Source organism: Sarcophilus harrisii, chromosome 5 (assembly GCF_902635505.1).
Source record: "Sarcophilus harrisii chromosome 5, mSarHar1.11, whole genome shotgun sequence".
Classification (NCBI taxonomy): domain Eukaryota; kingdom Metazoa; phylum Chordata; class Mammalia; order Dasyuromorphia; family Dasyuridae; genus Sarcophilus; species Sarcophilus harrisii.
The window spans coordinates 142,923,200-142,944,254 of record NC_045430.1 but is presented as its reverse complement, the minus strand read 5'-3'; the positions used below and the strand labels follow the sequence as shown (position 1 = coordinate 142,944,254).

The window sequence follows — 21,055 nt, the reverse complement described above, 5'->3', positions numbered from 1 at the left end:
TATTTATATACCACAATTTATTCAGCCATTCTCCAATTGATGGGCATGTACTCAGTTTCCAGTTTCTGGCCACTACAAAGAGGGCTGCCACAAACATTCGTGCACATACAGGTCCCTTTCCCTTCTATATTCTTTGGGATATAAGCCCAGTAGTAACACTGCTGGATAAAAAGGTATGCACAGTTTGATAACTTTTTGAGCATAGTTCCAAATTGCTCTCCAGAATGGTTGCATATATTCACAATTCCACCAACAATGTATTAGTGTCCCTGTTTTCCCACATCCCCTCCAACATTCTGCTTTATCTTTCCCTGTCATTCTAGCCAGTCTGAAAGGTGTGTAGTGGTATCTCAGAGTTGTCTTAATTCTACAATTTTCTTAGAACAATAGTGTTAAACTCAAGTAGAGAGAGGGCATACCACTAAAAGATAAAGTATTTCTAGTTTTGCATATTGACTTAGAAAACCACATTATCTATGTTGTATAGAATTCTGATTTATTTTGTTAAAATATTTCCTAATTTACTTCTGGTTGTCACAGTATTTCAGGCAGAATAGCTAGCCTTCTGTTTGGCACCTCTGTCTTAGAGCATTCCCTTGAGCAAGAAGAAAATGAATAGGTTGCCTGTGAATATGCAATATGGATTTAGAACCTGGTTTTCTAACTTTGAGGGCAGTGTCCTGTCTCCTAAACGACACTTTTTACCAATTAGATTTGTCACTGTTTCTGGAAAAACTAATTTATTTGAGCATATCCTCTGTATACTTTTCATTTATTTCTATTTTTAGAAATAGTCTCTACATTTTTACATACTTTTGTAAATTTCCTTTACATGGTAAACATACTGAATATAAGGTCCTATTGACTTGTTTGGAAACTCTCCTCCAGTTCTCCCCATTTGTTTTCAATGCCAATGATTATTAAAATGTGTGTCTATACATACACACACACACATATAATAACCAATTTAAATGTTATGTCTGAAAGTGCATATTCATTTGGATTCTAGTGTCTTACAGATGATTATATGGTTAGTAATCTGTTGCTATTTGGATGATTTAACATCATTTTGGGAGAATTATTTGCTTTTGGATAGTCAAAGAAAGAGGACAAATGTCATTAATAAGTATAGTGAAAACTGTTTTGAGTTCCCCTTCTGTTTCTGAGATGCTGCTTTAGATTTAAATGCTATATTATAGGCCACAAATTTTAGCACCCCAGCTATTGAGAAAATAATAATAAACTATTATAAATGAAGGACAGTTCTTTCCCATACAATCTCACCTTACATCTTAAATTTGAGCCTTTAAAATAAATTGGAGTGTTTTATATGAATAAGTTACAGTTTAGATTATATTAAGTGATTATTTTGGATAGAAACAAATAATTTCTTTTTACTTCACTTTTGTTAGCGATTACGGAAATATGAACTTTTAAGGAATTTTTTTTTTATTTTGGGTTTATTAATGATGTATTATTTGTGGTGGCTAATTGCATGCATTCTTCTTGAGATTTCCTTTAAAAAAATTAAAGGAGACATATGTTTATGTATTGTGATTCCATCTGGAAGACTTGATGATTTTTCACATTTTTTTTCACATCTGGAAAAATGGTGAGCTTTATGTATTGTCAAGAAAAAAGGTTCTATTTTCTTTCAATTAATATGTTTCACTATCCATCTACATCAAAAACTTTTTTTCTTTTCTCTGTGTTAGCACAGATTTTTTGTTTGTTTGTTTGTTTGTTTTGGGGGGGAGGGGTTTAAACAAGCATATTTTTCCATTTGCTTAAAAAATACAGAATATAGACTAAAGTAAATACCTATGAGGATTTTGGATTTTAAGTTCTTAAATAAGCTAAGAAATAAGCTTTTTGAAGGTGGCCAAAGCATTTATTCCTTTACTAAATGCAATATGTGTAAGTGAGGAATTAAAATAAATAATCAATTAAAAATTATTTCAACTGTGTAATTATAGTCAAATCCATAGTACTTCCAAGACAGGAATAGAATGCTATAATCATGCCTGTTTTCATTTTCAAACAATAATTGTTTTAACTGAAGTTAATAAATGGCCAAGAATCTGATACTGACTTTAAAAAAGTCTGGAAGGTTGTTTTTTTTTTTTTTTCCTCTATTGGCCATGTGGTGATGAATTATTTTTGCTATCGCAGTTTTTGAAGACTATCTATTAAATACAGACAGTATAGTTAATTTTAAATTAGATATAAAGTCAAATATATTTGAAGTATTAAATTAGGAAAAATTACTTTAAATGTTGGTACATATTTTTTAACATTGTTTGCATTTTAAACACCGACTTAGGAAATGCAGATTGTTTTAAGAAATCTGATAAAATATATTAAAAATATACTAAACCTTCTGTGTTCTGGAAATGTTCATATAATTGCCATAAACTTTCATTATTAAGAGATAAAATGGGGGCAGAGCCAAGATGGTGGAGAGGAGACATGTCTTTTTCTGAGTTCTCCCAATATCCCTCAAATTAACAGCAAATTAAGCCTCTGAACTGGTTTTGGAGCAACAGAACTCACAAATATTTGGAGTGTAACAAATTTATAGCAGAAGATAACTTGAAAGATCTTCAGAAAAGGTCTATTTCAATCAGGCATGGAGGGAGATAGGTGGAGTGCAGGCAGCCACTCAGAAAACTGAGTGCAGGCAGCGCAGAGACAGCTACAACAGGGTTGGCTATTCTGTCCTGTTTACAAGCCAATAGATCAGCAGACAAACTCTAAGACATCCAATACAAATACCAAAGGAAAATAGTGAGCCCCTGAACCCCATAATATCATAACCTGACCATGCTCACAGCACCAGGAGTTAGCACTGACCCAATACAACTACTATTAGTGTAGAAGAAGCTTGGACAATCTCCCCTTTGTCCAAAAAGCAGAACTCATCCTTTTTAAAAAATGAGCAAAAAAGCAAAAATAACTCTGGGTATAGATAGTTTTTTTAATGGAGAAAGAGAACAGATTTCAAATTTGAAGACACTGAAGCCCCAAAGGATGATATGAATTGATCCCCATCTTACAAGGCTCTCTTAGAATTCTTCCTAAAAGAGAGTTAGAAGAAAAAGGGAGAAAGGAAAGGAGAACTTTGCAAGAGGGTTTGGAAAAGAAAACACAGAAATTATGTGAAGAAAACTCCTTACAAAATAGATTTAATGAAATGGGAAAAGCATATAACTTCTTACAAAATAGATTTGACAAATGGAAAATGAAAACAACTCCTTGAAAAACAGAATTTGTGAAATGGAAAAAAAATCCATAGAATAAAACAACTCATTTAGCAATTCATTGGAGTTTAAAAAGGTAAGTGAAGAAAATAATAAAAATTTTTAAAAAATTTAAAACTGAATAAAATTTAAAATTTAAAATAATTTAAAATTTAAAACTGAATAAAAGGAAATGAATGACTCAATGAGACATCAAAAATCAGTCAAGCAAAACCAAAAAAAGGAAAAATTGAAGAAAATATAAAATGTCTCATTAAAAAAACAACTGACTTGGGAAATAGATGTAGGAGAGACATTCTTAGGAATATTGGACTTCCTGAAAACCATGATGAAAAAAAGAGCCTAGACATCATCTTTCAGGAAATCATCAAGGAAAACTGCCCTAATGGCCTAGAATCCAAAGGTAAGGTAGCCATTGAAAGAATTCATTAATCACCCCCTCATAGAGACTCCAAAATTAAAACTCCAAGGCATATTGTAGCTAAGATTTGGGATTATTGGAACAAGCAAAAAATACTGCAAGTAACCTGAAGGAAATGATTCAAATATTGAGAGGCCCAATCAAGATTACCAGTACCTAGCACTTTCCACCTTAAAGGATCGAAGGACCTGGAATCTGGTATCCCCAAAGGCAAAGGAACTTGGATTGCAACTAAGAATCACCTGTCCAGTTGAACTGAGCATTATCTTCCAGGGAAGAAGATGCACATTCAATGATAGTATGAATTTCATTTATTTTTGATAGGAAGACCAGAGCTGAATCAAAAATTTGATCTCCAAATATAGAACTCAAGAGAAGCATAAAATAGGTAAAAATGAAAGAACTCGTGAGAACTGAATATTATTGGTATGCTTAGAGAATGTGGGTATAGTTTGATTCTATTATAATAATATGAAAAAGAAGCTAGAGGTAAAAAGGGGATTGCACTGGAAAAAGAAGAAAATGAAAGTAAAATGAAGGAAATTACATCTCATGAAGAGGCAAAGAAAACCTATTATAATTGAGGGAAAGAAAGAAAGGGAATGAACATTGTGTGAATCTTACTCTCCTCAGATTTGGTTCAAAGAATATTAGACATATTTGGTTTCAGAGAAAAACTTTTTTCACCTTCTAGGAAAGTGGGAGGGGAAAGGGGAAAGGAAAATGGGAAAATAGGAGACAAATAGAAGGGAAAACAGAATTAGTAGGAGAAAGATATAAGAAAAGGGTAGGCGCTTTAAAGGGGCTGGGCATTTTGAGGAAAGTGGTGGTCAGAAGCAAAATACTGGGGAGGAGGGGAGGAGGGAAGGAGGGAAAGGAAGAAAAGTTGAGAGTTGTAAGAATAGGCAACAAAACTCTACTAGTGGAGGATCTCAACCTTGTGCTCTCAGAACTAGATAAATCGAACTACAAAATAAAGAAGTTAAGGAGGTAAATAGAGTTTTTAAAAAGTTAGGTATGATAGATCTTTGGAGAACATTGAATGAAGATAGAAAGGGATATACTTTTTATTGGCAGTTCACTAAAAAAAAAAAATTAGTGAAATGGAAAAAAATTCCACAGACCAAAACAATACATTCAAAAACTCAATTGGACATATACAGAAAGAAGTAAAAAAAGCTAATGAAGAAAATAATTCTTTAAAAATTAGAACTGAACAAATAGAAACTAATGATTCATTGAGACAGCAAGAATCAGTCAAGCAAAACAAAAAATGACAAACTGGAAAACCATGAATTATCTACTTGCAAAACGACAGACTTGGAAAATAGATCTAGGAGAGATAATCTGAGGATTATTGGACTTTCTGAAAACTATGATGAAAAAAAGAGCCTAGATACTATTTTCCAAGAAATCATCAAAGAGAACTACCCAGATGTAATAGAATCAGAAGGTAAAATAGGCATTGAAAGAATTCATCGAACACCTTCTGAAAGAAACCCTAAAATAAAAACCCCAAGGAATATTGTGGCAAAATTTCAGAACTATCAGATTAAGGAAAAAATTTTACAAGCAGCCAAAAAAAAACCATTTAAATACCGAGGTGCCACAATAAGGATTACTCCAAGATCTGGCTGCCTCTACATTAAAGGAAAGAAGGGCCTGAATATGATATCTCGAAAGGCACAAGAACTTGAGATGCAGCCCAAGAATAAACTACCCAGCTAAGCTGAGCATTTTCTTCCAGGGAAGAAGATGGACATTTAATGAAACAAATGAATTCTATTTGTTTCTGAAGAAAAAACCAGAACTAAACAAAAAATTTGATCTTCAAGAATAGAACTCAAGAGATGCAGAAAAGGTAAAAATAACTCTTGAGAATTGTATTTCTGTTGTGGATATACAAAAAGAATACATGTAAAATTTGATTGTACTGATATAACATAAAAAGGGAAGTAGATATGGAAAAGGGATGATGGCAGAATAAGGTGGGAAGGAGGGATAAAAAGAGGGAAACCACATCCCACAAAGAGGCTAAGGAAACTTATCATATCTGAGGGAATTTAGAGAGGGGGAGGAACATTGTGTGAATCTTACTCTCATCAGAGTTGGCTCAAAGAAAAATAATTGACATTTGTTTTAGAGAAAATTCTCTCCTGCCTCATTAAAACGGGGAGAGGAAAAGGAAAAGAAAAGAGTAATAAGGGAAGGAAGGGGAAAGACCTCAAAGGGGGAGGAAGGATTATAAAGAGGATAAGCATCGTGATACAAGAGGGGTACACAAGTTTAAAAGGGGAAAGAGGGTTGGGGAGGCAAGAATAAGTAAAGCACAATCTGGGGTTATTAGGATGGCAGGAAATACAGATTTAGTAATTCTAACCGTAAATGTGAATGGGATGAACTCCCCCATAAAGAGGAGGCAGATAGCAGACTGGATCAAAAGTCAGAACCCTACAATATGTTGTTTACAAGATCCCAGCTTTTGGGATAAGAACTTACTGTTTGATAAAAATTGCTGGGAAAATTGGAAACTAATATGGCAGAAACTAGGCATTGATCCATACTTAACACCGTACACCAAGATAAGGTCAAAATGGGTTCATGACCTAGGCATAAAGAATGAAATTATTAATAAATTAGAGGAACATAGGATAGTTTACCTCTCAGACCTGTGGAAGGGAAGGTCTTTATGACCAAAGCAGAACTAGAGATCATTACTGATCACAAAATACAAAATTTCGATTATACCAAACTGAAAAGTTTTTGTACAAACAAAACTAATGCAGACAAGATTAGAAGGGAAGCAATAAACTGGGAAAATATTTTTACAGTCAAAGGTTCTGATAAAGGCCTATTTCCAAATATATAGAGAATTAACTCTAATTTATAAAAAATCAAGCCATTCTCCAATTGAAAATGGTCAAAGGATATGAACAGACAATTCTCAGATGAAGAAATTGAAACTATTTCTAGTCATATGAAAAGATGCTCCAAGTCATTATTAATCAGAGAAATGCAAATTAAGACAACTCTAAGATACCACTACACACCTGTCATGATTGGCTAAGATGACAGAAAAAATAATGATGATTGTTGGAGGGGATGCGGGAAAACTGGGACATTGATGCATTGTTGGTGGAGTTGTGAACAAATCCAACCATTTTGGAGAGTAGTTTGGAACTATGCTCAAAAAGTTATCAAACTGTGCATACCCTTTGATCCAGCAGTGTTACTACTAGGATTATATCCCAAAGAGATTATAAAGAAGGGAAAGGACCTGTATGTGCACTAATGTTTGTGGCAGCCCTTTTTAGTAGGAGTAAAAACTGGAAACTGAATGTTTCCAGTTGGAGAATGGTTGAATAAATTGTGGTATATGAAAATTATGGAATATTACTGTTCTGTAAGAAATGACCAACAGGATAATTTCAGAAAGGCCTGGAGAGACTTACATGAACTGATGCTGAGTGAAATGAGCAGGACCAGGAGATCATTATATACTTCAACAACAATACTATATGATGACCAGTTCTGATGAATCAGGCCATCCTCAGCAACGAGATCAACCAAATCATTTCTAATGGAGCAGTAATGAACTGAACTAGCTATGCCCAGAAAAAGAACTCTGGGAGATGACTAAAAACCATTACATTGAATTCTAATCCCTATTTATGCACACATGCATTTTTGATTTCCTTCACAAGCTAATTGTACAACATTTCAGAGTCTGATTCTTTTTCTACAGCAAAATAACGTTTTGGTCAGGTATACTTATTGTGTATCTAATTTATATTTTAATATATTTAACATCTACTGGTCTGGTCATCCTGCCATCTAGGGGAGGGGGTGGGGGGGGTAAGAGGTAAAAAATTGGAACAAGAGGTTTGGCAATTGTTAATGCTGTAAAGTTACCCATGTATATATCCTGTAAATAAAAGGCTATTAAAAAAATAAATAAAAAATAAATAAAAAATAAAACCATCAGCAAGCATATGTAATGGGGACAAACTAGAACCATTCCAGTACAATCAGGGGTGAAATAAGGTTTCTCACTATCGTCATTACTATTCAATATTGTATTAGAAATGATAGCTTTGGCAATGAGAGAAAAAAGATATTAAAGATATTAGAATAGATAATGAGAAGACCAAATTATCACTCTTTTGAAACTATGATGGTATACTTAGAAAATCCTAGAAAATCAACTAATAAACTACTAGAAATAATTAACATCTTTAGCAAAGTTGCAGGATACAAAACAAATCACCAGCAATTTATATATTATCAACAATGTCCAGCAGCAAGAGATACAAAGACAAATTCTATTTAAAATTACTGTTAATAATATAAAATATTAAGGACTCTATATGCCAAGGCAAAAGCCAGAACTATATGAACATGATTACAAAATATTTTTCACACAAATGAAGTCAGATATGATTGATAATTGCAAAAAAATATCAAGTGCTCCTGGATAGGCCAAGCTAATATATTAAAAATAACAATTACTACCTAAATTAATCTACTTATTTAGTGCTATGCCAATTCAGCTCCCCAGAAATTATTTTATAGATTTATGAAAAATTTATGAAAAATAACAAAGTTCATGTGGAAGAACAAAAGGGCAAGAATTTCAAGGGAATTAATAAAAAAAAATGCCAATGAAGGTAGCTTAGCTGTGCCAGACCTAAAATTATAAAGCAGCAGTCATCAAAACCATTTGGTACTGGCTCAGAAATAGGGTAGTCAATCAGTGGAATAAATGACTCAGGACAGTTCCAGTGATCTTGTGGTGATGAGAGCTATGTACACCCAGAGAGAGGACTGTGGGAACTCAGTGTGGATCATAGCATAACATTTTTACTTGTAAAAATATATACAATTTTTAGAAGATTTACTTCTAAATAATACTTCTAAAAATAAAAAATAAAATAAGAGATGATTAAAAAGTTATCACCTTTAATAGAAAATATCCTCTGTTATGTGATAAAATATACATATCATTTTTTTTCTTGCTTCTTAATGAAACATCTAAAATATATCTTGGTGTTAGCAAAAATCAAGTCAATCCAAAAAATTTTCCATCACAAAGTTTCTAATATATATTCAGGGAAAATGCACCATGTATATAGATGTTCTTTGTCCTAAAGCATAATGACATTTTACAAGTAAAATCAAAACATTTAGTTGTGGAACCACAACTTTTGTATAAAACAGGACTTCTGAGACTATCTAGGTACTTAATGTGAATGAAATTGACACCATAACACATCTAAAAATAGTTACCCAACCTTTGCTTAACACCTAGGGGCAAATATCTATTCTCTTTGTAAGACAGTCTATTCTACTTTTGGATCTCTTAATAGAAAATTTGTTTGTCCTGACATTAAAACTAAATTATTCATTTCTTTGTCTATTCTGTACTTTTTCCTATTATGCTTGTTAGAGCCAAACAGAACACTTCTAAATCTACTTTCACGTGATAATTAAAAACTTAGAAGACAACCACACTATACAATCTACATTCTCTTTTCTGCTTGTATCTATTAATCATATGATATTGTCTCAAGATCTTGATTATTTAATTAGAGACAGCATGATTTTGATCGTGATTTGAACATTGTAATAAAATATTATGTTAAAGCCAAGAAGGAAATTAATCCCATAAATATTTAATAATGAAGCCTAATAACAAACAATTTTCTACTGTATACACACACATACATAGACACTCACCCCTTACATATACATTTTATGTATAGTGAAGTGAAAAAGGAAAATTGAGAAAATTTAAAAGTTCAAACAAAAAATGGATACATGTATAAAATTAATGAAAATATCTAGATACTCAGGTAAAATGGCTATTTTTACTTATGTTTTAAAATAATTACAATTATTTTCCATTCATCCTTCATTTTCATTAATTCATAGTGAAAAGTATCTGGAGTTTTTTTTTTTTTTTGATTGCAAATAAGGAAAATAAATTAATCTCCAAATCTAAATTTGTTTATCTTTCAGGATGCTCAAGTAAACCAGTCCCATCTACTTGTTCAATATTGCATCCTACTATTCCCCTAAATGAAATTTCTGGTTCATTTAGTTAAATGAATTGTTATTGAAATGAAAGAATGAACTTCTTTACTTTGTTCATTTTAATCTCTGCAATACCCTTCAAATAAAAGTGTTCTTCCATGTTTTTCCTGCTCCTACCTCTGCTTAGAATACTTATCTTTTTACCTGGGTCCTTAAATATTTCAGTGCTATCACTGCTATCTTTCAAGTTCCAACATGCATCTTAATTTATTAGTATTATCCCCAAATATTGGCAGTTCCTGAAGGACTAGGGCCACAAAATATCTATTATTAGAGGTCTTCAAAATAACTATTATAGTGCCCACATAAGTCAGATATGATACAGAATGTCTTCATAAAAAGTTGCAATACATGGGTTACCTGTGCTAGTATGGATCAGTCTCAGATTTCTCTAAGCTCTAATTTCCTTACCAGGTTTTTTTTTTATGTGATTCTAACCTCAAAAAGTTTTATTGGGAGGTTGGTAGAAAGCTCTTTGTCATTTGAAGGCAATATAGAAATTATATGAATATTGACTTATTTACTATCTTGAGGACAGAAAACATATCTTGCTATGCTCTCTGTTCTACAAGAAAAATAACATCATGTCATAGAAAGAACTCTTGGTTAGAGTTGTAGTTCTCTCTCTTACTACCCAGGAGACATCTTGGACAAATTATTTTTCTCTGCACCTCACTTTCTCTATCTGCAAAAGAGTGTAGAAACAGATCAATTCCAATCTTCTTTTTAGGTATGATGTCTTTCAGCAATGACATTCTCTGATTCTGTAAATTTTTACTTCTAACTTTTTTCTTAATGTAAATACATAATAATGTGTAGGAAGAGCACATTTGCCACCCTTTTTTAAATTTTGTTTTGTTTTTTAGAACAGAATGAATTGGTTATTTTTGTTTTATAACAGTTTCTTTCTTCCCCTTACCTTTTACATTTGTTTAGGATGATGCCCGACAACTTTTTGTTCTTGCTGGTGCTGCTGAAGAAGGTTTTATGACAGCAGAACTTGCAGGTGTTATCAAAAGATTGTGGAAAGATAGTGGTGTACAAGCCTGTTTCAACAGATCCCGGGAATATCAACTTAATGATTCTGCAGCATAGTAAGTAATTTTAAATTCAGAATTAAAATATCATTAATAATTCTAAACAAGTAATTAAATTTTATACTAATTAGATGCATTGTTACACAATTCAAAATTTTAAAAAATGTCTTTAATGTTTTATTTTATATGTTTCAGTATGGCCTTGTTAGTTATTTCCTTTCTGTTCAGAAATGCCTGAAAATGTGAATGTATGTGTTTTTAATAAAAATATATGAGGGGAATGTTTTTAAGATACATTTCCAAGGAAAAAAAACCAAATATGGTCTTCAATGCCAGTAGTCACATATATATGTGCAAGTCTTACAAGTCTGGCTGGAGCCAGAGAAATTAAGGTATAATCGGATTACTGTACTATTGTATTAGATCAAGGGTTTTTAATCAAGGAGTTTGGAAATATTTTTCTGGAGTTCCTGCAATTTAAAGTGGGGAGAGGTGTTATGTCTTTTAAGTAACCACTAACTGAAATTTAGCATTTCCTTCATTTATGAATTGAAAAACGAACATCTTGCTGAAAAGGAGTGTGTAGATTTGATTAATAATATCCATGATCCAAAATGAATGAAGAAACTCTTTTCTAGCCTAATATTGAGAAACCACGCTCTAACAAAGTGTACCTGAAGGAGATATTTCTTTCAAAGGTTCCAGGCTCTCAATTGGGAGATTAAGTGCTCTTAAGTTTCCTCACAAAGCAGTAAATAACAGCTTACCTAAAAATGGTCTTGAGTATATCACATGTTGCAGTAGACCACTTTAGAGACAATAGAAATAAAATCTTTAAATGGTCATTTAATGAACAGACTCCTCAACTTATGCCTGTTAATTTAATCAGTTATAAAACCCTACCTGCCTTTTAAATTTTCCCAGGGGTTAGTATTGCTAAGGGGGAAAACATTCTCTGTGTTTGCTAAACTTTCCAAAATGTTTTCATTTTCTTATTGGCATTCCTTGACATTTTTGGAGTTCAAATGACTCAATTAAATGAGAAATAGCTTGTGATAGATTATATGACTCTTGGGCTATGTGAATGGTGAAGCTTTCCTTGATTGCTTCATTCCACACATTATCATTTCAGAACATCTTTAGTAATCATCATCTATAGTATTCTTTGAGTACTTAAAAGATACTCAATGTTTGTGTCCTCTCGAGTTTCATTGTCAGCATTTTTATGGACAGGAATTTTATATAGCTTTTTATATCTGTAGCTAATACGGTATCTTTCTTATAATGAATGCTTTATAAATGTTAATCATGATGACTGGTCCTTTTTTCATGCTTTTCTTTATATCATTATTGCATTATTTATAGTGAATAGTCAGCGATTCACTAAATCTCTGTCAATAAATCTTCATTTTCCCCAACTCTCAATAAAGTAACTATAATATAATTCAGAGAATTAGAGTTTAAATGAAATTCTCTATGCATACTAACTTTATTTTTTACTTATTAGAACAATTGAAATTTGAAAAGATCCACTGTGTAACCAGCAATATTCACTGATACTTGAATTTTACAAGATAAATAGAGTTAGTGATTTGACAGTCACTTTTTCATATCCCCTTATGGATCCTTCCCATAACTTTTAAGCACTTTTTGGTGAAAGTCTTCAGATTCACTCCTTCTTTTTTCATACCATGAAAAATAAAAATAATACTTTATTATAATAGAAATGTAATTGAAAAGTTGAGGTATAAACATAATTTTATAAATTCTAAAGAATTAGAGCAACTCTTTAGTTGAATAAATTTAAGGGATGTTGGGTTTTTTTGTACTTCATAAATTTGTGATTTTTTACAACTGTTTTCTCATATCAAGATGCACAAATTTACAAAGCAGATGATTTTGTCTTTTTTTTAAATACTTACAACATACAAGAGGATTCTTTTAAATATTTTAACAATATTATCTTTTTCTAAAAGGGATTTAACATTTCATCCCTTTCTCTCATATATAGAAACATACTACATAATATAGTATGTTCCTCCCTATTAAGAGGTTTTTTTTTTTCCTTTCCTGTAATTTCATGGTTGTAAGGAAGTCCTAGAGAAGAAATCCTGTCCATCAATGTAGATGGACAACTAGCTCTCCAATTTGTAGTTTTAGATTATTTGAACCACTGAGAGGTTTGAATAATGTACTCAGGGTCACATAGTCACTATATTAAACACAAGATTTGAACCTAGGCCCCTCAACTCCAAAGGCAGCTCTTTATCCACCTAACTACATTACCTAATAACTTTAAAGAATCATTATTTTTTCTTGCCAAAAAATTGTTTGAATGGTTCTTTACTACTTAGAGCCCCATTAATTTAAGATTTAAGCACCTATGTATAAAAATTATTACACTGTGTATCAATATTAATGTGTAAGAACTATCTGGGACAACTCTGTTTTATAAATCTCTTGATTGATCATTCCCTGTCTTTGTTTGCCACTATCAGATTAATCATCCAAAATTCTTTTATCAATTATGTTTTTCATCATGTAGTAGTCAACACATCATTTAGCTTAGAATGCCAGAGTTTTGATTCTGGTTCTAATACAAACTGGGCTTACAAGAGCTGCTAACAATCTTTCTGAGACACCATGCGATTCTTTTTATCTAGAATGCTTTTCCCATCCTTTATACGCAAGGGGCAGTTCTATTCTCACCTCCTTTACCTATCCTTTCTTGACTACTTAGCCTCACATTACTATGTAGCAGTCAGACCTTATTTAGCACTTATTGCGTGAACCATATATTTTGCTAGTATCTATAATGTCTGAGCTAGCTCCCTGGAGGGCCTCAGGATCAGCCGTCAGGATAAATCATAGTCCTTGGTCTTCATGGGGAGAAGTAAAGGAGGCACATAGCTTGCCAAAAGATGTATCCTGGATTCTGGAGTCCAGAGTCTCCAGCCTCTTTCCTCCTCATCCTGCTACCAAGTGACTCTGACTTCTCTCCCCCAGCCCTCCAATCCTTGCCTACAATTATCTCACTGCCAAAACATTTAGCAAGCACCAATGGTGAGGAGAGCCATCACATCATCATCTCATCTAACTATGTATATAGAACTATTATCTCACATAGAATAGGTAATTAGTCTTAAGTGCTCTCTTGTCTGATTCAAGCACACCTTTTTCAGAGATTCAGCCCTTTACAAGTATCATACATTCACTTTGTCCTTTTTTTCCCCTATTTTTTTTTCCCTATAAGAACTTAAGTTCTTAGAGATCAACCACTTTGTATCTCCAGCCACTATTTGGTATGGTCAAAGGACACAATAATACTGTAATCAATATGAATTAAATTAAGTTGGCCCAGATAAGTGAATTTCTAAAGGATGAACAGTCTCCAAAGACCAGTATATTTTTGTTAGGTATTTAACATGGATATGTTGAAGGTTTAGGAATCGTTTTTCATCTATCCATTAAAGTATATAAGCATACACATTCTACTGTCCTTGTTTGAAACTGAATTGTAAAATTTCAAAGTATGATCACTGTAAGGATTAAATCAATTTTTGTTTTCCAGCAGTTAGCACTTTCAATTATGGAGCTAAGAGAAAGAAATTGAAAATTAAGTAAGTCCAGTTGGTTCTATAGAATTATTGTTATTTAATCCAAGAGCTATGTGGTCTCTGAACTTTTAAATAACTGTATTATCAAGCCTTTAAACACTGGAAATAGATCCCAACAGGAGGAGAGTATTGTAATTTCAACTTTGCTGGAATAGTGGGTTATAATATATACAGGTCAGTAACTGTGCAGTAACCTAAATTTTGGAAGTAACTATCAATTTAAATTCATTTTGACATGAAGAAAAGTCAATAAATGGGATTTCAAATGCTTTTCCAATAGGAGAGTAGGGGTAGGTCTGAAGCGAACCAACAAGGAAGAGACAGATGCCTGGGCATGTTGCCAAAGTATTATTGCCAAAGGATCATTAAGAGAATATACCAGTATAACTACTGGTGATACTGGTGAGTCAGTCAGACACCTGGCAAATTTCAGGGCAAATTGTATAATGTTGAGTCTCCTCAGAACTCACATAGGACTTTGGACCCAAAGAAAGAAATTTCCCTATTTGTGGAAAAGTAGCATATGATGAAGATACTCTGGCAATTTCTTAAATAAGTGAGTCTTACCTTGAAATTCCTAGAGTTGGAAAAAATAAGTCTACTTCACTTTAATGTTTTAAAGATAATAATTGAAATTCAAAATTGAATTATTAACATCATTTTTCTTTAAGTATTTAACTAGAACCTAATTTTGTTGTTGACTTTATTAATACTATGCTGTATTGTTAACTTAAGCCAACAGGTCGGAAGTATCCTTTTTTCATAGACTAGAAATCATTTAATATAAATAAAAACTCTTGTTTATAATGCCATTCCATTTAATTTAAGCCTGAAAGAAGGCATTTTTATTGAATTCTAGTGGACCATAGGGGAAAATCATTTGAGGTCTATGTACAAGAAAACAACTAATGCTTGAACAGAGTATCTGTTCCAGTAAAGAGACTTTCAAACACACTACATCTTCATTAGCTAGAGTTAATGAAGAATAAGAATAGGGAATATAAAATTTTATTCTGTAACTGCCTGTCTATCTGTAATTAACATAGATCTCATTTTTCTACCTTCCCTCTATCTTTTTAGGTCATATCTTACTATGGTACAGCCATATCTCATTATCAAGGATGTCATGACATCTCATTCGATTTTTATCCATGTCCTCACATATATCATAGAGAAATGACACAACATATAGTGGGTGCCTTTATATGTTGTGAGTTTTTTTTTAAATAGATTCATTATGTAGCTTGTCCTTTTTATTCCTTGCTAAAAAGGGGGAGCATAAAGACAAGAAAACTACAATGCAAATTAAAAAGAAAAATGACTAGAATTTTATCTAGTTAAACAAGTACTTAATTTTGAAAATGTGAAATTGATAAAACTAAAGATAATGTTTCTGACTATAATCAGTCCAAAAGTTTACTTGTAAAGGTTACCACATGGAAAACTCAAAAAAAAAAAATATAACTGTTTAGCCATCAAGCACTTATCTCTTACACAAAAGGAGGTCAAGGCAGACAAGGTCAGCACTACTGTTTAAATACAAGCTAACTTAAAAAATCTTAAAGGAGGACAGAGGGAAATTATGAGTAGCTTTACTTTGTGAAATAGTGAAAAACATAAGTGAAATAGTGAAAAACAAAATGTCTCCAGGTGTTCAACATGAGACCCAACTAAATCAGAAAATCTGAGAATAATTTCAGATTATGCTTTTGAAGTAAAGCAAATAATGTGACCAATAACAAATTTGCCAGTTTTTTTTATAGCAGACTGTTCTCATTATTAATGACAGTGCCATTTCCACATTTGAACTCAGGATATTGTGTGTAGACTCCATATATAATGTGTAGAAATGAGATCAAATTAGGAATATGGAAGGATCTAACCATAGGATGCATAGAATAAATCTATGCTGATTTTACCATGCAAATAAAAAAAAGAAGATAAACTATTTTAAATGCTCATCATCATTTATTCTTAGCCCTTGTCTTAAAACTTTCTCCAGTCTTCTCATTGACAGCTAACATGGACAAATCCTTACTTATACCCATTGCCATTGATCCTAATCAGTTGTATTATTTGGACTAAGGACACTCTCATCTATGGTTTTCTACTTTTCTTTTAAAATTTTTGACCACTTTTCTGAAGCTATTATCTTATATTTCTTTTCAGGTCAAACTCTTGAAAAAAGCAATTTGCATTCGTTAGTCAACTTTTTCTTATCTTCCCTTCCTTCTTAGTCTCTTACAGTTTGTTTTCTGGCCCTATTACTCAACTGATTTTACTCAGTGAGATTTCTAATTATTGTTGTTTAGTTATTCAGTCTTGTTTGAATCTTTATGACCCCAAAGAGCATAGGTTCACAGATTTTTTTTTTCCCTTGGAAAAGACATTGGAATGTTTTACCATTTCCTTCTCCATCTTGTTTTACAAATGAGAGAATTGAGGCAAACAGGATTAAAATGACTTGCCCAAAGTCAGATAGTAGGTATCTGAAACCAGTTTTGACCTCAAGTATTCTAGACTTCAACCTCAGAACTCTAGCCATTCTACTATTTAGCTGTTTTTTCCTAGTTATAACCAATTAAATCACTTGGCTTTTTTCAGTCATCATCTTCCTGTAGCATTTGGTATTATAGACTATACTGCTCTCCTCCTGGATGCTCTGCTCTGTGTGATAATTACCTTTCCTCATTTGCTTCCTACCTGTCTGAATCTTACTTATTTTCCTTTGTTACTTCACAATTCCATGTCCTATATCCTCCCCAAAGCATTTGTCTGAGCCCTTTTTTGTGTGTGTCTCTACATTTAGCAAGTTTATCATTGACCTTTAAGTGGATGACTCTCAGAATTATATATTCAGCCCTAGTTTCCTAAGTCGCTCTTTGGAGTCTCTTTTTAGGATATCCTACAGTCATCTCAACTTCTTCATGTACCAGACAGAACTTATTTCCCGCTCACTCCAAGTCATTTCCATATTTCCATGTTTCAGTTGAAGACACCATCATCCTAGTCACTAAAGTCTGTAGTCTCTGACTTATCTTTGACTCTTTCTCACTTTAATTGCTGAATCTTGTTGATTCCACCATTACATCTCTTTTTTATATATCCTCTTTCCACTCATTTGATTGACACGCTAGTTCAGATCTCTCAGTACCTTTTCTCTGGTGTGTTTAGTATCTCCTAGTCTCCTCCTTTCTTCAAGTTTCTTTTCAGTTCATTCCATCTTCCACATAGCCATCAAAATATTGTTTTTTTTTTTCCTTTAGCACAGATCTAATCATATCACTTAGTTGTATTTACCACTAACCCCCAGTGATTATTCTCCTTCTATCTGTAGTATCAAATATAAGCTCTCTTGTTTGTTATATAAAGTCTTTTTTGTTAGCGTTCTCTCCATAAATTCATGTTTTTGCTTATTTCTTTGCTTGTTATACTGTCTCAGTAAAATGTACTGAAATATGGTTATATAACTGAGCTACTGCTTTTTCCAATATACAAAGGTAAGAGATATAATGAGCTGCTGAATGACTTGGAAGACATCATTTTAAATTGGGTTGATTAGCAAAAGAAAAAAAAAATTATGGAAGATTTGAGTTTCGGGCAGGTTTTAAAGAATAGAAGAAAAATATTATTTTGTGGGTAGAATGGCACCAGCAAAAGTGAGTTACAAAATGATAAAAACAACTATTTATTTGGGTGTCTTCTAGTTTCTACCTGTTATTTCCTAGCTAACAGTTATATTTCTCAAAGAAAGATTCTGTTAATACTAACCTATATCCTAACAAACATAACCACATAACAAACATTGCTGGTCAAATGAATCCCATGACAGAGCAAGAAGAGCTAGTTGACTTGAATGAACTGCTTTTGTAATAGTAGAAAGTTGACTGGATAGAGAAATAGAAAATAGAAAAAACAAACAAACAAACAAAAAAAAAACAGAACCTGACTGTGGTGTTAATAGTTTGAGAGAAGTTTCGTGAAAGAATTACTACAACCTTTTATTTAAAAAGTTACCCAACATAACTCATACCATAAAGCTGTCACATAGATTGCATAGATATATAGCCACAAAAAGTTGGGCAGATTCATTTTAACAAAAACCAGTGAATTAGGTGTGATACTCAAAAATTAAAAGAATAATAATTTCATTTATGTGGGCATATATTCCCCTATTACAGAATACAGTCCCTTTGTACCTTTTTGAAAGTTGTTATACCAGGAAATAATTTGTGAATTAATTGAATGAAGAATATTGTTATGAGCCACTCTACACTTGGACTGGTACTTAGGCATCAGATAATTGTCCAATCTGTCTGCGTCAAAGCTTTTCCATCCTGTTAAAGGAATATGTTGTTATCAGATGTTCTCTTGCTAAACCCTGAATACATTTAGAAATGAGAGGTAAAATTGAACTTGTTGCTTTTATTTGACTTACATATTATTTTGGATTTTGCTTTTGTTTCTACTTGAAATGTATTTTTTTTTACTTATTTTTTTTAAAAATTCATTTTACTTCAGTAGGAATTTTCATAAATATTTAAGTCTCAATTTGAGCATTGCTTAACATCTCAAAACAAGTACTTAGAAAATGTTTTACTTAATTTTTTTGTCTTTTTTTTTGTGCTGCTAGTCCATCTTTATTGGTATGATTATCTTACCATATTTTTCCCCCAGCTACTTGAATGACTTGGACAGAATAGCACATCCAAATTATATCCCAACACAGCAAGATGTTCTCAGAACCAGAGTGAAAACAACAGGAATAGTTGAAACACATTTTACTTTCAAGGATCTTCATTTTAAGTGAGTATATAATATATGCATGATGTATAAGTTTTAAATATAAAACTCATTGCTTAAGAAATACAAAGCTTAAAAGTACAACTATTTAAAGACCTAAATGTTGAGAAGTGGTAAATTGTTTTCTCAGAAATGGAAAAAATATGTGTTTCCAATGAAAAAATATAAGAAGTAAACATTCTGGGAGTGATATTTAAATTTTAGCCAGAAAGATATGGAATTTCTACCTACCTACCTTAATTTTAGGGGCAGAGATTTAAAAATAATTTTTTTCTATAAAGTTCATGAACAAAAATTGAAATGCTAATGCTACTAAATTGTGATATTATATATATATGTGTGTGTGTGTCTTTAGTGAAAATTAATGTATTCACAAAATATTCAAGTTATTAAATTATTTTAAATAATTAAATTTCAAGTTATTGAATGATATGAAATAATTAAAAATTTGAAAATTTCTCTGGAGCCATTTCTCCTTTCTTTGGCTATATATCTGTTAATTAGCTCTACCTTTGTGATTTCTTAGTCTTCTTGCAGAGTATTATATTACACTGTTATTTGATATGCTAGTCATTTTTAATTGTTTATATTGTTATTTGATATGAAATGTTCTTTTTGTGGATAAGGGAACTAAGTATCAAGGTTAAATGGAGTGTCCTATTAAATATTAAAGCACTATATAATTTATATCAGTTTAAAAAAAAGATCTCTACAAAAGATATAGAAAAGCTACTGGATTTGTAAAATCCCAAAATAGCTTTTTTTTAAATATGCAAATGTGCCTTCATTTTATTCATAAAACTGAATGGTGTGTTTTTTTCTCATCTTTTCCTTTCAGATTGCTACCTTTTTCTTTTATGTTAAAACTTTCATGTTTTAATTTTCCCTCTGACTTTCTCATTTTTCCCATTTAAATCTTTGTCATATTTTTAAAAAATTCTTATGTGTTACTTCTATTCACTTTATTCTCTTTATCTTATCTTTTGAAAAGTTCAAGTTCATGGAAAATTAAGGTGTGTATTTCAAGTGAGATGAGAAATTATATTCACATGATCATAAAGTTCTAGGGACAGGTGTGCAGTATCAGGACTGCTCTATTTCATTTGTTTCCAAATCAATCACAGGTTGTTCTTATTAATTCTTTCATATTAGAGTTACAATTTTATTTTTAAAAAGACCAATTTTAGATTCTAGTAAAACAAATGGTGTATTTAATGTTATGTGTCCTTTTTTTCAGAATATATTTAGTATTTTTGGTAAATGTCTATAAAGTCTCTAGCACTAAGAATGTTTCCAGGAGCCTCTCATTCATTGAGTGGAATATTAATATATTGAAGATTCCATTATAAAACAGTCTCATGGCATGGACCCAAAACCATTATTTTGGTCAGCTAATTAGTTGACTTGCGTTATGTTGGAGCATTACTGGTTTTTAGGGTTGCAATGAAAAAGCAAAAACACTCCCTGCCCTCAAGAAGCTTACATTTTAATATGAAAGACAACATATGGGTAGATAGGTATATACAAGACAAATATAGAGTAGAACGATGACATCCTTGAAGAGGAAGTTAACACAAGCTGTAGAAACAAAGAGGGGCCTATTATGGGATTTGGTGTGTCTGCTTGATCTTGAAAGAAGCCAGGGATTGTAAGAATCAAATGATATGAAAAACAACATCCCAAATATGAAGATATCCAGTGTATAGAAAATATAAGCAGTAAATAGTTGGTATGTAGAAGGAACAAAAAGAAAATCAGTGTTGTACATCATAGTGTCTATTCAATTGTAATGTGTTTAAAGCCTGAAATGTTAAGCAGAAACCA

At 32.0% G+C, this 21,055-nt stretch overlaps 1 protein-coding gene across 2 annotated transcripts in view; it reads left to right on the top strand.

Moving 5' to 3' along the window:
• GNAI1 (G protein subunit alpha i1) overlaps nucleotides 1–21,055 on the top strand; it is a 101,515-nt gene that overhangs the window by 63,785 nt on the left and 16,675 nt on the right. For both annotated transcript variants that reach the window (XM_003771463.4, XM_031938679.1), the window contains exons 4-5: nucleotides 10,711–10,868; nucleotides 19,106–19,234. In XM_003771463.4, the coding sequence (XP_003771511.1) occupies nucleotides 10,711–10,868; nucleotides 19,106–19,234 (287 nt within the window). The remainder of the gene's footprint in view (nucleotides 1–10,710; nucleotides 10,869–19,105; nucleotides 19,235–21,055) is intronic.